The 17,749-nt window shown below is 35.3% G+C and overlaps 1 protein-coding gene across 1 annotated transcript in view; it reads left to right on the top strand.

Annotated features, from left to right (window-relative positions):
• XPR1 (xenotropic and polytropic retrovirus receptor 1) overlaps positions 1-17,749 on the top strand; it is a 217,012-nt gene that overhangs the window by 187,147 nt on the left and 12,116 nt on the right. The window contains exons 12-13 of the mRNA XM_040446496.1: positions 10,091-10,257; positions 14,606-14,745. Of these exons, the coding sequence (XP_040302430.1) occupies positions 10,091-10,257; positions 14,606-14,745 (307 nt within the window). The remainder of the gene's footprint in view (positions 1-10,090; positions 10,258-14,605; positions 14,746-17,749) is intronic.

Raw genomic sequence — 17,749 nt, forward strand, 5'->3', positions numbered from 1 at the left:
CTAAGCCACCCAGGTGCCCATCTACTCTGTAATTTCCTAATGACATCTGATGTTGAACATCTTCTCATATACATATTTGTTATATGTGTATCTTCTTTGGTCAGGTGTTTGTTCAGACCTCTCCGCCATTTTTTAATTGGGTTATTTGTTTCCTTATTGTTGAACTTTAAGAATTCTTCGTATATTTTGGATACAAGTCACTGGGTAGTATCTGCAGATATTTTTTCCCAGTCTGCAGCCTGTCTTTTCATCCTCTTAACATGGTCTTACACAAATCAAAAGTTTTTAATTTCTATGAAGTTAAGCTTATCAGTTTTTCCTTTACAGATCATGCCTTCGGTTTCAAGTCCAGGAACTCTTTGCCTAGCCCTAGATCCTGTAGGTTTTCTGTGTTTTTTTTCCTAAGAGTTTTATGTCTTATTTGCAAGTTTGTGATCCATTTTGAGTAAATTTTTACATAAGGTGTATGACAGATTGAGGTTCGTATTTTTGCCTATGGATGTCTAATTGCCCCAGCACCTTTTATTCAAAGGGCTATTTTTCCTACATCAAATTGCTTGTGTGCCTTTGTCAAAAATTAGTTGGGCATATTTGTGTGAGTCTATTTCTGAGCTCTCTATTCTGTTCTATTGATCTATGTATAAGCGTAAGGGGTACAGTGTGTTACTTTGATGCATTTATATATTGTAATATGATTGCTGATACAGCATGATCACATATAATTATAGTACGATATTATTGTCTGTTGTTAGTTCCATGGTTAAATTTATAAGTATTTTATTTTATTGTTTTATGGGTGGGTTGATTTTCCTTATTTCTTTTTCAGATGTTTCATCATTAGTGTAAACAAATGCAATTGATTTGTATATGTTGATTTTGTATCCTGCTGATTTATTGAAATCATTGATGAATTTCAACTGTTTTTTGACTGTTGGGAGTTTTCTTTTTCTTTTTTTAAGTTTATTTATTTTTGAGAGAGAGAGAGAGCACATGAATGGGGAGAAGAGGTAGAGGAAAAGAGAATCTCACGGGGATTCAATCCGGGGCTCAATCCCACGACCCTGAGATCATGACCTGAGCTGATATCAAGAGTTGGATGCTTAACTGACTGAGCCACCCGGGTACTTCTCCTGGATTTTCTGTATAGAGGATCATATCATCAACAAATAATGACAGTTTTACTTCTTCCTTTCTAATTTTGGATGCCTTTTATTTCTTTGTCTTGCCTAATTGCTCTAGCTAAGACTTTGAGTACTGTATTGAATAGGAGTGGTCAGAGTGGACATCCTTGCCTTGTTCCTGATCTTAGGGGAAACACTTTCAATTTTTCTCCATTGAATGTAATGTTAGCTGTGGGTTATGTTGTATATGGCCCTTATTATATTGAAGTCTGTTATATTCTATACCCAGTCTGTTAAAGAGTTTTTGTCATGAAAGGATGTTATATTTTGCTTTTTCTGCATCTGTTGAGATGATGTGATTTTTATCTTTCATATCTTTTTATTGATATGTATATTATCTTAATGATTTGTATATGTTGAACCATCCTTACAAGCCAGAAATAAATCTCACTTGGTCATGATATATAATCCTTTTAATGTGTTTGTGAATTCAGTTTGCTAATATTTTGTTGACAATTTTTCATCTATTCATCAAGGATATTGGTCTATAGTTTTCTTGTGGTGTCTTTATCTGATTTTGGTATCAAAATAATGCTGCTTCTTAGAATGAGTGTGGAAGTGTTTTCTCCTAGATGTTTTGGAAGTTTGAGGAGCATCGGTATTAATTCTTTGAATGTTTGGTAGAATTCTCCAGTGAAGCTCTCTGGTCCTGGAGTTGTCTGTGTTGGGAGTTTTTGATTACTCATTCAGCCTCTTTACCCATTATTAGTCTGTTCAGATTTTCTATTTCTTCCTGATTCAGTCTTGGCAGGTTGTATGTTTCTAGGCATGTTTCTGCATTATGTAATTTGTTGGCATAAAAGTGTTCATAGTAGTCTCTTATGACTCTGTATTTTTATAGTATCTGTTGTAAGGTCTCCTCTTTCATTTCTAGTTTATCTGAGTCCCCTTTTTTTCTTAGTATAACTAAAGGTTTGTCAATTTTGTTTATTTTTTGAAAGCCGGCTTTTAGTTTTATTGATCCTTTGTATTGTTTTTCCAGTCTTTATTTCATTCATTTCTGCTCTGATTTCTTATTATTCCCTTCCTTTGAACTAACTTTGGGCATAATTTCCCCTTTTTTTTCCTAGTTCCCTGAGGTATAAATTTAGATGATTTATTTGAGATCTTTCTAATTTTTTAATATATGCATTTGTTACAAATGTTCCTCCCCAAACTGCGTTTTGCTTTAACCCACAATATTTGATATGTTGTATTTTCATTTTCAGTTGAGATAATTTTTTATTTCCCTTTTGATTTCTTTTTTGACCCAGTAGTTGTTTACAAGTGTGTTACTTAGTTCCACATATTTGTAGATATTGTTACTTACCTCTTGTTGATTTCTAGTTTCATACCATTGAGGTCAGAGAAGAAAATTGGCATGATTTTGGTCTTCTTAAATTTGCTATGATTTGGGAGTGCCTGGGTGGCTCAGTTGGTTGATCTTCCCTGTCTGAACACTGTCTTAAAGGAATTCTACCTGTCTTTCCTATTACCATTTTCTTTTTTCCTTGTCACTTTTCACTGTGTGAAATTACCTTACTGTATATCTGATAATTGTCTATGTCCATTAAGTAGTAAGCTTCATGGGGGCAGGAAATTTGTTCATTAATGAATAAGATTTACTACCATGTGCATGTAGTAGGTGCTCACTCACTGGATGGATGGATGGATGGTTGGTTTCTACACTGTTTGACATGGCTCTCTCTCTCTGCCTCATAAACCTATTTAGCTCAAGATTGTTAACTTTCAAGACTCCACTCAAGTAGTACCTCCTTCAGGAAGTTTTTCCTGGCTGTTACCCCTCCTGAAAGCCTGGTTTATTGATTGATATCCTCCACTGTGCACAGTTCTACATTTGTACTTACATGCTGTGTTTTTAATTTATAACTCTTTTCTTTTACACTTAAGCCCTTAATAGTTCTTCACTATACACATCCCCATTCTCTAAAATATACCTGGAACCCAGTAGACATTCACCATATGTTTGTTGAATATAGAAATAAATTAGTCTTTTGAGTTATCTTATAACTATATAGTAAACAATGCAGCTTACAGTAGACATTAAACATTTGTTGCATGAAAAAATGAATTCCTCTGTACTATTTTTTATTATAAAAACAATGTAGCAATATTAAAGACTTGTTTAAGTTTTCTCTAAAATATCACTACCCTAATAGCAACTATTTTCCTTAGCCCACTTTTTTCTTTTTCTTCTTAATTATACAAGTAAAACATGGATGTGTACATATCACTATAAAAATAGAATTCAGATAATTCAGAAATGCTTGAAAGTGACTCCCCTTAATAATCTTCCTTTATCAGGGATAGACACCTCTGTCTTTTTCTACAAACATAATTTCATATACAGAATGAAGTAATATATGTATAGTATTTAAATTCTGTTTTTCACAGACCATAGAAATGTTTTTAATATTACTTCATGGTTTTATAGAACTGCCTTTTCATTTTAGAATTGAGATGGACATAGAGAAAGCTGACTAGTACAAAAAAGTTCCTTGGATAAAGATTCCTATTTCTAGTTTCCTCATTTATCCGTAGACCTAATGATTTCCTTTTTTTTCTTTAAATTTTTTAATGTTTATTTATTTTTGAGATACAGAACATGAGCAGGGGAGGGCAGAGAGAGATGAGGACACAGATTCCAAAGCAGGCTCCAGGCTCTGAGCTGTCAGCACAGAGTCCAACGTGGGGCTTGAACTCATGAGCTGTGAGATCATGACCTGAGCCCAAGCCGGATGCTTAACTGACTGACAGCTACCCAGGCACCCCTAATGATTTCCATTTTTGTCTCAATCATTTTAAGATTATGGATTCTCTATAATCACAGAGTTGGAAAGAGGCAGAGTCTGGATTCAGACCCAGATTTTCTCACTTCAAATCCAGTTATCTTTCCACTTACTATCTCTCGAAATTTAAGCTTTCTTTAACTATAAAACAGGAATAATAATGTCTTTCTTGCCTGTTCTGAGGATAAATATGATAATCACCTAAGAAGGTATAATACATGTGACCTCACATTTTAACTAAAACAGGGGAGCCTGGGTGGCTCAGTCAGTTGAGCATCCAACTCTTGATTTTAGATCAGGTTATGATTCCAGGGTTGTGGATTGAGCCCCATGTCGGGCTCTGAGCTGAGCGTAGAACCTGCTTAAGATATTCTCTCTCTCTCTCTCTCTCTCTCTCTCTCTCTCCCTCTCCCTCGCCCTCCCGCGCCCCTCCCCCCTCCTCCCTTTCCCTCTCCCTTGCTCACACACTCACTGTGTCTCTAAAATTAAAAAGAAACACGGGCGCCTGGGTGGCGCAGTCGGTTAAGCGTCCGACTTCAGCCAGGTCACGATCTTGCGGTCCGGGAGTTCGAGCCCCGCGTCGGGCTCTGGGCTGATGGCTCAGAGCCTGGAGCCTGTTTCCGATTCTGTGTCTCCCTCTCTCTCTGCCCCTCGCCCGTTCATGCTCTGTCTCTCTCTGTCCCAAAAATAAATAAACGTTGAAAAAAATTTTTTTAAATTAAAAAGAAACATACATACACACTAAAGATCAAGGAAGTATTATATCTATTAATTTTTAGAGAACCATATTAATCTTACAGTTTAGTGTTTTGATGTTTTAGGTTATGGGACTAAAGCTGGATTTGCTAGATGCCAAACTCGTTCATAACTCAGCTTGCCTGTGTAGGTTTGGGTTTTGAAAACAGTGTCCAGTCTATTTTGTTTTTTTATTTAATTTCAGATTAAAAACCAGTAAACTGTTATCAGAGTAGAAAGATTTTGGTTGAAAAGAACACCATTCACTTTCTCTTAACACAGTCCCACTTTTTTCATTTTTTAAAATACCTTCCCTGAAAAAAAAAATACAATAAAACCAAATGTCTTTCCTGAAACGTGGTTCAGGATGATTTTCATATGTAATTTCCCTGGTTTCTCTCTCAGCACTTTTCCTAACATGTTATTTTGTTTTATCCCTTTTATGATAATGATGGGTACAAAACCCTAAGAAGCTTGTTTTTATTTGTTTTAGATTCAGTAGATACCATTGCCATAAATATTTCCAGCATGAATTATGCTTCTAACATGGTGGGTGTATAATAGAAGCTCAGGATAGAATAGCAATGACTTGATTTTCTGTGATTCTGAACATCACTAAAGTGGGCTACCAGAGTTAGCCAAGAGAGAATTAGATGTAATTGCTTGCCTAAAGTGATAATATCTTTCTAGTGCATTCCCTGAATACCAATAAAGGCATATGATTTCAGGGAAAAGCACTCCTCATTTGGGAGATGGGAAAGATCAAATAAGGGTAACAATTAAAAAGAGACCAAAATGTAACACATGTAGACTAGGTATATGCTAATCATTATTTGAAGAAGTAAAGTAAAACATTTCTTATTCCAAAATAATCTGTTGGAATACCTGCCTTTTAAAAAGTGAGTAAGGGGGCGCCTGGGTGGCGCAGTCGGTTAAGCGTCCGACTTCAGCCAGGTCACGATCTCGCGGTCCGTGAGTTCGAGCCCCGCGTCGGGCTCTGGGCTGATGGCTCAGAGCCTGGAGCCTGTCTCCGATTCTGTGTCTCCCTCTCTCTCTGCCCCTCCCCCATTCATGCTCTGTCTCTCTCTGTCCCAAAAATAAATAAAAAACGTTGAAAAAAAATTAAAAAAATAAAAAAAAAATAAAAATAAAAATAAAAAGTGAGTAAGGCCTTGTATGTGTTTCACAGAAATTTCATGGAAATAATATGAGCTTAGAAAGGAAACAAGCACTTGACCCATTATATCATTTTAAGAATTACACTCTAAGAATAGGACTTGTGTTTGAAAGCTAAGACATTAAAAAAACTAGCACATTGATTTTTGTTTCATTACTAATTCTTTTCTTTTGAACTCCCCCCCCACATACAATCTCCTTTTATATAATAATTTGAATTTGATGATTTCTTTAGTAATTAGAAAAGAAAACCAGCTTTCAGTAAAAACTTGATGTTACCTGAACTTACTTGAGAAATACTAATTTTTTATCTCTTGATGAATATGTTTATTCTCATTTCATTACTTTTACTAGAAAACAGAAATATAGTTTATTGTGAAAATGAAATGAGATAATATATATAAAGTGCCTGGCACATAGGAAGCATTCACTTTTTAATTTTAATTTATTTTAATTTTTTTTAATGTTTATTCATTTTTGGAGAGAGAGGTGGAGACAAGGCACGAGTGGGGGAGGGACACAGAGAGAGGGAGACACAGAGTAGGAAGCAGGCTTCAGGCTCTGAGCTGTCAGGCTCAGAGCCTGATGCAGGGCTCAAACCCACGAACCACGAGATCATGACCTGAGCCGAAGTCAGATGCTTAACTGACTGAGCCACCCAGGAGCCCCTTAAATTTCTTTTTTTTTTTTTTTAATTTTTAATTAAAAAAAATTGTTTTTGAATGTATTTATTTTTGAGAGACAGAAAGAGACAGAGCATGAGCGGGGGAGGGGCAGAGAGAGAGGGAGACACAGAATCCGAAACAGGCTCCAGGCTCTGAGCCATCAGCATAGAGCCTGACGCAGGGCTCAAACCCACAAACCACAAGATCATGACCTGAGCCGAAGTTGGACGCTTAACCAATTGAGCCACCAGGCGCCCAAGCATTCACTTTTTAAAGAAAGAGTTGCAGATATAATTTACAGTTAAGTTGCTTGTCTTTCTCTCTTTGTGTTGATCTTGTTTTGAAAATATAGAAACAGTGTGAACTTTATTAAAGTGCTGAATTTGCTTTATTCTTTGCAAACCTTAGTAGATAAGTTATAAAAATTTTTAATGCAATCATGCTGTTGATTACTGAATAATACTTAGCTAGACTCTGTCTATAGAGTGAAATAAACGTGTCAGAACACATCCAACTAAACTAGATAAGTAAATATTTTGTTAGGCCTTTTATATTGATAATTTATGTGGCACAATGTTGTAGTATAAATATTCAACACAATTCAACACAATTGGTGAAGAAGGGTTTTTTGTGGAAATAGTTTAAACCTGGGGCAACTGGGTGTCTCAGTTGTTTAAGTGTCTGACTTCTGCTCAGGTCATGATCTTGCACTCACGAGTTCGAGCCCCACGTCGGGCTCTGTGCTGACAGCTCAGAGCCTGGAAGCCTGCTTCAAAATCTGTGTCTCCCTCTTTTTCTGCCCCTCCCCTGCTTGCACTCTGTCACTCTCTCTCTCTCAAGAATAAATAAACATTAAAAAGAATTTAAAAAAAAAGAAATAGTTTAAACCTGAAAATGTGTTTATGTCTAAGCTTGACTGTTCATTAGTATCACTGTGGACCATTTAAAAAGTATTGAGTGAAATAAGCCATACAGAGAAAGACAGATACCATATGGTTTCACTCTTATGTGGATCCTGAGAAACTTAACAGGAACCCATGGGGGAGGGGAAGGAAAAAAAAAAAAAGAGGTTAGAGTGGGAGAGAGCCAAAGCATAAGAGACTGTTGAGAACTGAGAGCAAACTGAGGGTTGATGGGGGGTGGGAGGGAGGAGAGGGTGGGTGATGGGTATTGAGGAGGGCACCTTTTGGGATGAGCACTGGGTGTTGTATGGAAACCAATTTGACAATAAATTTCATATATAAATAAAAAAAATAATAATAATAATTAAAAAAATAAAAAAATAAAAAATAAAAAGTATTGGTTTCTGGGTCCAGAAGAAGCTAAACAGTGTTGTGCCAGCTCTTAGGTAGGAGTAGGGATAAGAGGTACTGATCTGTAGTGTTTGTTGATTTCCATGGTGTAAATACTTCCACCATAGCCAGGTTAAGCTACTAAGATAACATTGAATGTTGGGGAAAGATGTATATCAGCACAGCATTATATAATATTCCCATTATACAGATAAAATAAACATACCATAATCCAAAAAAAGATGAAAGCAAAATTTAGTAAATTAATTAGGAAGTAATGAATTTTGAGTTATTACCCTTGCTTTTAATAGAACTAATTGTAAGTTTATGTAATTTAATTTTTAATAATAACTTTAACAATCAGCTTAGTTTTGAAATTATAACAGTTCTTATGAGCTGGTATGAACTGATTAACACTAGAACTCTAACATAGCTGTATTTTTAAAATCAGCTGTAATTCTGATGCAGGCAACCTGCCAGCTTATTTTTTTAAAATACAGATCTGATCTTAAGTGCCAAGAGAGCATTCCATAATCAGACCCCAAGTGTCTTTTCCTGTCTCATTTTATTTATTTTTTAAGCCTCTTTTTTTTATTATTTACTTACTTTGAAAGAGAAAGAGAGAGAATCCTAAGCAGGGTCTGTGCTGTCGTCACTGAGCCCAACATGGGCTCCGTCTCACAAACGGTGAGATCATGAACTGAGCCGAAATCAAGAGTCAGATGCTTCGCCAACTGAGCCACCAAGATGCCCCTCCAGCCTCATTTTAAATCAGACCCCTTATCTTATAGCCTCCATATTTCCCCCACACTATATTTAGATTACTTGCAGCTCCTCAAACACACCTTGTACTTTCCCACCCTTAGGACTGTTCATTATCTTCCTTCAGCTTTGAATGTCCTTGCCTCATCTGCCTGACTTTTGTAACACTGTTTATTCTTCTACAAATAACTCAAATGCTACTTCCCCTTATTTCCTGCTGTTGGAAACATTCCTGTTCTCCTTGATGTTCCCCTAGTGCTTTGTTTATACTTCATTTTGAGCTCAAGTTTATCAATAACATGGCTATTTTCACTCACTGTAATATAAATTTCTAAAGGGTGCCTTTGAATCATACTGTACTCAATTAATACTTTAATACCTAAAAATGATTAATAAAAACTTGTTTCAGTAGGAAGAATTTTATTTTTTTAAATTTATTTATTTTTTTAGTAATCTCTACACCCAGTATGGGGCTTGAATTCACAACCCGGAGATCAGGAGTCACATACTCTTCCAATTCAGCCAGCCAGGCACCCTTTAATTTATTGTAATAGGAAGGATTGTGGTTAGGGCATGATACATCCTTATTTTCTATGCCTTTGGGAAACTAACCAAAATTTTAACTTTTTTGAATTAGATGTTTCATCCCTCTTTTTCCTGATAATTGAGGACTGTATTAGTAGTTATATACCTATATCCTGCACCTAGAAAACACAAATAACATCATGATGACTCTCAAAACTTAGCAAAGAATTTCCTTAGAGAATATATGAAGTACTTAAGAGTGAAAAATACTAAATTATATAAGTACATACACAAATTATTTTTATTCTGATTTAGTGTACTTTATAGTGTTCCCAGCGTTTTGTATCTATAAACAACCTCTAAAGAAGCAAAAATATGCTTTGTGAATGAGAGAAATTTGCTTTTATATATGTCCTTAAGGATAAATTTCTCATCAGTCTGTTGCTTTCTGGCATTTTATCTAGAATTAAAATTATCTAGTTGCCTTCACAGTAAGTATTGACAAGATCTAAGTGTACCAAGGAAATGTTCTAAAATAAAAACAATGTAAGAATTTGTTGAAACACATGTGATACATTTCTTACTAGTGGGGTTTCATAATTTTTTTTCATCTTTGACCCTAACCTGCCACCTGATGGCAAAAATTAAAATGACATCTTTTGTAATATTGAAAACTTCCATTGCAGTTATTTGGATTTTTATGTATTCAGCATACAGCCTCCAAAAATGCACATCTGTACAAATTATATGTACTTGATAAATGCTTGGTGATTCCTTTGTACTTCAGGAGAATCAGATTTACTATTTAACTTCTATTAGTGTCCCTAACCAGGGATATTTATATAAAATCTTACTTCCTTTATGGAGCTGTATAAAGAAAGAATCTGCTTTTTAAATGAGTTTATTTAATGAAGAATTTTACTTTAATCTAGTAATTTTCTCTTTTACTTTTCCATTTTCTTTAGAGCGAGGTCACTCAGACACCATGGTATTCTTTTACCTTTGGATTGTGTTTTGTATCATCAGTTCCTGCTATACCCTCATCTGGGATCTGAAGATGGACTGGGGTCTCTTTGATAAGAATGCTGGAGAAAACACCTTTCTCCGGGAAGAGATTGTATACCCCCAAAAAGTATGTACAAAAGTGTTTGTATTTGTTTTTTAAAAAAAACCCAAAAACTCAAGTGTATCACCAGCTAAACCCTATTATGGTACATACCTAATCCCAACCTAATATACTTAGAAAAAAAAAACTAATTACCAAAAAATACTAATGCATTTTGTCAACAAAAATGTCAGGTTTTTACCAACTGCTGGGCACTATAGAAAATAAAAACAAAGTAAAGTTCTGGTTCTCAAAGAGGCCATAAACTATGTTAAACAGGTAAGTAGACAAATTGCAATATAATGTGGTAAAGTCTAGAACAGAGGAATAAATAACTTACAAAATTTGTGACCTAATTTTGACATGTAGTTCCCTCTATCTCAGATACCCTCTTCTCTCCCCTTTGTCTGCCTTGCAAACTCCTGCTCCCCCTTTTTCATTTTATTTATTTTTAAGTGAGGTTATCATTGACAGAGTGTTACATTAGTTTCATGTGTACAACACAGTGATTCAACAACTCTGTATGTTCTGCTATGCTCACAAGTGTAGCTACCATCCTTCACCATGTAGCACTGTTATAATACTGTTGACTGTATCCCCTATGCTGTACCTTTCATCCTAGTGACCTATTTACTCCCTATCTGAAGCCTGTATCCTTCCACTCCCCTTCACCCATTTTGTCCATTCCTTTACCTCCCACCGCTTTGGCAACTATAAGTTTCTTCTGTGTATTTATGGGTCTGTTTATGCTTTTTGTTTATTAATTTGTTTTTTAGAGTCCCCATAAGTGAAATCATATGGTATTTGTCTTGCTCTTCTGACTTATTTCACTTAGCATAGTACCTTCAGGTCCATCCATATTGTTGTAAATGACAGTATCTCATCCTTTTTATAGCTGAGGAATAAATTGTCCAGTGTGTGTGTGTGTGTGTGTGTGTGTGTGTGTGTGTGTGTGTGTGTATACATCTTTATCCATTCATCATCAATGGATACTTGGGTTGCTTCCATATCTTGGCTGTTGTAAATAATTCTTCAGTAAAACAAAGGAATACAGATATCTTTTTGTATTAGTGTTTTTGTTTTCTTTGGGTAAATACCCAGTAATGGAATTACTGAATCATATGGTATTTCTGTTTCTTTTTCTCCATACTGTTTTCCTCAGTGGTTGCACCAATTGCATTGCCACCAACAGTGCACAAGAGTTTCTTTTTCCCCACATCCTCTCCTGTTCCTCCTTTTAAAAGTCAGCTTAAGTGTTTCTGTCTCTGAAAAGACTATTTTTCCAAGCATATTTAGCCATTTGTCCTAATCCCATTTTACCCTCTACAAACTTCTGTTACAGCAATTATCACATTGTGTTATAATTATCTGCTTAGGTATTCATATCCCTCACTGCCCAACATAGTTCCTGACATATAGTAGACTTAATATTTGTGGAGTCAGTGAATAAATACTTGACTGAATGAGCAAGGCTTTAAAAGCACAAAGGAAAGGAAGTGCCTGACTCCTTCAGTGCATCAAGAAGACTGCTCTTTTCATTTACTTCAGCTGGTTTTTGTTAATGTGGAGTGCCAATGTAGTCTGAAAATATATGGATAATTCCTTAGGAATTATTTTAGGATTTTATCTGTATTTGGGTAGGAGGACCTGAATTAAAAAGTCAAAAGACCAAGAGTATCTTTACTCAAATACTGAAAGAAATTAAACAGTGAACTAGAAATCCTGGTAAGTGAATTCTGATCCCAGGTCTCTCACTAACTAGCGACGTAACTTTAGGCAACTATACTACAGTGTATTCTCTTCTATTAGATTATCTCTTGATCCTTTCCCAGTTCTAAAATTCTGTGATGGGGGGGAATGTATAGATTGGGTCACTAATACTTCATACTATGTCAAAATGTCATCACTACCTCAAAACTGTACTTTGAAAAGTGTGTAAAAATGTAATATTCAGTTGGTGAGTAGGGAAGGCTGTTTTCACATGTGACGACTGAAGATGGATGGTAGGAGAGTGGGTACAAAGAATGAGTAGGGTAACTTCACATAAGCAAATGAAGACAGAAAAGACTGATCTTTTTTATATAAGCTATAGCAATAATTCCAATGTGCAAATTTGGAATATATGGCCTAGGTACTAGACATATCTTTGTAAACCTCGTTTGAAGAAAAAATCAGGGGATACCTGGCTGGCTCAGTCGGTGGGGCATGTGATTCTTGATCTTGGTGTTATAGGTTCGAGCCCCATGTTGGGTGTAGAGATTACTTAAAAAAAAAAAAATCTTCAAAAAAAAAAAAAAAAGGAAGGAAGGAAGAAAAGAAATCAGTAATGTTAATAAGGTCAAGTCAGAGAGCAGACATGAGCTTAGGTTAATGATGGCACTTTCGTGCTCACCAGATGCATATGCCTTATTGCTCCTTGTGTTCTTGTCTTACTGAGCCATATAATACATTTACTTCTTATGCTGATTGCTTAGATGAACTGTTTGTATCTTTATATAAATGTTAATCCATGCCTCCTTTTAAATAGTTCTAACTTATTTGTTTCTATGTAATAAAATTAGTGAATAGAGTTTTTCAATCAGTTTCCTTACTGCATATTTTCATGACCCTAGAAAATAAAGTATATGCTTTCCTCCATTATAATTTGCAAATTTATAAGAAAAATGTTCTGTTGGATCACCACATTCCTTTCAATTTTAAAAAGACAAATATTGGAATAAGATTCATTCTCCTTGAAAAGGGAAAAGAAACTTTTGGTGGAGTCCAGTGTAGCTTCATTTAAAACTTAAGAACACAGTTATATGAATCTTGAAATCAGTTCGTAAGAATTAACAGTGCATATTAGTGAGCACCACATCCAGGTCCAGAAAGTATCTTTGTTATCTCCATATTAAAACTTTTCTTTGTCTCATGACCTCATGTTAAGTTATTCCTCCCAAAAGACTTCCATGTTTTTGGTAACATGAGCCCCCACATAGTCAACTGTAGATCAGCTTAAGATGGACTCTTTTTTTTTTTTTATTTAAAAAAAATTTATTTTTTCAACATTTATTTATTTTGGGGACAGAGAGAGACAGAGCATGAACGGGGGAGGGGCAGAGAGAGAGGGAGACACAGAATCAGAAACAGGCTCCAGGCCCTGAGCCATCAGCCCAGAGCCTGACGCGGGGCTCGAACTCACGGACCACGAGATCGTGACCTGGCTGAAGTCGGACGCTTAACCGACTGCGCCACCCAGGCGCCCCAAGATGGACTCTTAAAGTAACATGAAATTGTAGCTCTTTACTGAAGCCTAATAATGAATTCACTGGATGTGAATTTATCAAAAAACTGCATTATTGCTACATTGGTGGATGGGGAAAGGAACAGAGAGAAATGTAAATATGTTTAAATCTTCATAAGATTTATGATAATAAGCAGTGGATAACATCTACAATTGATTAACCAAGATATAGCAATATATACACATTATTTAGAAATATGGAGGATAAATCCTCGGACAGATAGCTACAAATTTTGAAATTGTCTGTAGAGAATGAGAGGAGAAGATGGCAAGGGGACTGCTTTTTTTTTTTTTTTTTTTTTTAAATAGTCTTCTAACATGACTAGTATTCCTGTGTTAATTTTTTAAAAAAATAAATGCTATGGTGTAATAGAGAGCAGTTCTAGTTTCCAGTTTTTAAATGCATATATTTAAAGAGCTGATTATCCAGAGATTAAGAATGAGCAAATCCATGAATTATAGTTCTGGTCTGTTGGCAGTTTGTGTACTTAAAACTTTTGTGTAGCTAAAATTGGATGCCTAGATACTAGGTACTAGCACTTGAAAAAAATTATTGAATGCTCTCTTTCTCATGTAAAAATAGAACATTCCTTAAATTCAACCATGTGTATGATATCCAAGTTTCATTTTATTTAATGATGTCAAAAAACAAGGCAAAAAACTTCCTTCAAATGCAGAGTGAAGCAATTTGAGAATAAAAGTACAAATGACAGTTAATGAATCTGCTGATCTTTTTGCTATTGAGTCATTATTAGTATGTGATGTACACTTTATAATCTCAGTCAGATCAAGGATCTCATCTGGCTTATATTTCTAGGGTCTAAAAGAGAGCATGGTATACAATATGAGAATAAAATATATTTGTTAAGTGATTAATGAAATGCAGTAAAACTTCATTTTGAATATTGTACTATTTATGAGAAAAATTAAATTGGTGAGATCTTCTAAAACAGTAAAATAAAAATAAAACCATTTTTCCTCTTTAATCTGTGCTTGTTGATGGGACATGTGTGAGTCTTGGTGCTGTGACAGGTATGCTTATTTGTGAGAAACATAATGGTAAGTGTACTCAATTTGCTTATTGTTCCTCAGGCCTATTACTACTGTGCCATCATAGAGGATGTGATTCTGCGCTTTGCTTGGACTATCCAAATCTCAATTACCTCCATGACATTGTTGCCTCATTCTGGGGACATCATTGCTACTGTCTTTGCTCCTCTTGAGGTTTTCCGGTAAGCAAACTACCAAAAAGTCTATCAAAGTTTTTTCCCCTAAAAAAAACCCCAGTACTTACAAATTAGAATTCATTAAAACATATACTTGAAAGGCTTAAATTTTCTAACTTTTCTCAAACTTCTCATTAACCTCAGAGTTGGGAAATCCTACTTGAAGATCTAAAAGATTAATTCTTGGGAAGTTAAAATAATTACTAATGATGGCTTTTAAGCTTTTTTAGAATTGGGCTCCATTGGAAGGTTCATGAGTGGAAATTGGGAGGTAAAAAGTCTTAAAACAGGGATGCCTGCCTGGCTCAGTTGGTTGAGTATCTGACTCTTGATTTTGGCTCAGGTCATGATCCCAGGGTCATGGGACTGAGCCCCATGTCTGGCTCCACACTGAGCATGGAGCCTATCTAAAATTCCCTCTCTCTAACCCTCTGTCCCTCTCCCCCACTTCCTATCTCTCTCTCTCTCTCTCTCTCTCTCTCTCTCTCTCTCTCTCTTAAAAAAAAAAGTCTTAGAAATTAAAATAAAAATCTTTTGAGAATCATTATTTGCAATTTGGCATTCTGGGTTATTCAGGAGGCAGCCTTCTCACTGGAAACAATAAAAATTCCAGAGGAATTGTTTTTTAAACCTTCCTAAAAACATCAGTAATCTAACAAGATAGCCCAAAATCTAAGTAAAAGCAGATACCCTAAAGGTAAGCAAAGCACTAAAGCTAATTTTGCACTAAGTATATTTGCCAGACCTAGCAATTTTGAGATTCAGTTGTGATAACAAGTTCAAATTTGTATGCACCTAATAACATAGCCTAAAAATATGTTTAAAAAAAAAAAAAGCTGACATTGGTAAAAAATAGAAGTAGGTGAATTTACAATTTTAGGGGAAGATTCTAACATACTTTTCTCAGTAATAGTTTAATTAACCAACTTGACTTAATTGACATATATGGAGCACTGCATTCAACTACTAAATACACATTCTTTTATTTGCATGTAGAACATTTACCAAAATTAACCGCATGCTAGGCCGTAAAGTAAGTTTCAACAAATTTCAGAGGACTGAAATCACAAAAAGATAACTGAAAATTTCCAAATGTTTAGAAATCAAGCAATACATGTCTAAATAACCCAGGGGTCAAAGTTGAAATTGTAATGGAAATTTTAAAATATTTTAAACATAATGAAACTGATAATGTGACAGAAGAAAATGCAGCTAAAGCCATGCTTAGAAGGCAATGTACAGCTTTAAGTGTATACATTGGGAAAATATACAGCTTCAAGAAGATTTTATTTTTTTTTTATGAAATTTATTGTCAAATTGGTTTCCATACAACACCCAGTGCTCATCCCAAAAGGTGCCCTCCTCAATACCCATCACCCACCTTCCCATCCCTCCCACCCCCCATCAACCCTCAGTTTGTTCTCAGTTCTTAAGAGTCTCTTATGCTTTGGCTTCAAGAAGATTTTAAAACAGCAAATCAAACCCAAATGAAAGTAGAAGGAAGGAAACATAAAGAACAGAAATTAATGGAATAGAAAACAAAGTCGAGAAAATTAACAAGCCAAAGTTAGTTCTTTAAAAAGACGAATAAAATTGATAAATGTCTAAACATGACTTTTTTATTAATGTTTATTTTTATTTTGAGAGAGAGAGAGTGCCAGCAGGGTAGGGGCAGAGAAAGAGAGAGAGATAGAATCCCAAGCAGGGTCCACACTGTCAGCACAGAGCCCAAAGTGGGGCTTGATCCCACAAACTATGAAGTCATGACCTGAGCCAAAACCAAGAGTTGGACACTCAACAGACTGAGCTACCCAGGCACCCCTAAACATGAATGATTAAGCAAAAGAGGAAAGAACGCACAAATTACAAATAACAAAAATCCTCAAGATATATTTTATGCCAGTAAGTTAAAAAATTTACATGGAGGGGTACCTGGGTGGCTCAGTCGGTTAGGCGTCCGACTTTGGCTCAGGTCATGATATCTCAGTTCGGGAGTTTGAGTCCCATGTCAGGCTCTGTGCCAACAACTCAGAACGTGGAGCCTGCTTCAGATTCTGTGTCTCCCTCTGTCTCTCTCAAAAATAATAAAAACCCTTAAAAATTGACATGGAATGGACAAATTCCTTGAGAAGCACTGTTTATCAAAACCAATAAAATAGAAAATCTGATAGGCTTATATCTGTTAAAGAAATTATATTCATATTAAACTTCTCATGAGGAAAATGGTAGGCCCAAGGAATTCCTCCAGAAATATGAGGAAATGTTACCAGTTTTACACAAAACTCTTCCAGAGAAAAGAGGCAATAAAGGGAACACTTCCCAGTTCCATTTTGTCCAACCAGCATGGCTTTGATCTCTAAATCTAGGAGGACATTCCAAGGAAGACCAGTCTGTCTCTTGTAAAGAAATGCAAAACTCCTGAAGAAAATATTAGCTAGTGAATCCAACAGTATATAAAAAGCGTAGTGCATCATAGCATAGTACATCGCAAGTTAGTTTCATTCTAGGAATGTGAGATTTAATATTCAAAAATCACTAACATTTAAAAATTAATCTGTGTTAACTCACCACATTAACAGAATAAAGGGAGAAAAATCTTCAGATATGTAGAAAACAGTACTGAGAAAAGTCAATACTTGTTCATAAATAATTTAAAGATTATCTACAAAAAACATAAATAAGGTCATATTTAATGGGAAAACACTGTAAGCTCTCCCTTGAGATGAGGAATGAGATTATTATGCCTGCTGTTACTTGTTTTTAACAACATACTGAAAATATAGGTAGTGCATTGGGGAGACAGTGTAAGAATTAGAAAGGAAAAAATAAAACTAATTACTCACCCATGACATGATTGCATATGCAGAAAATTCAAAAGAATTTACACAAAAGCTTTAAAATAAGTATAGCTATGTCCCTGAATATAAGGTTAATATAAATAAAAATGTAATGTTCTAACAAACAGTCCCAAGCAACTAGAAAATGAAATTTTAGCAAACATACCACTGTG

Source organism: Herpailurus yagouaroundi, unplaced genomic scaffold, assembly GCF_014898765.1.
Source record: "Herpailurus yagouaroundi ecotype Mexico unplaced genomic scaffold, PumYag 195, whole genome shotgun sequence".
In the NCBI taxonomy this organism is placed as follows: Eukaryota; Metazoa; Chordata; class Mammalia; order Carnivora; family Felidae; genus Herpailurus; species Herpailurus yagouaroundi.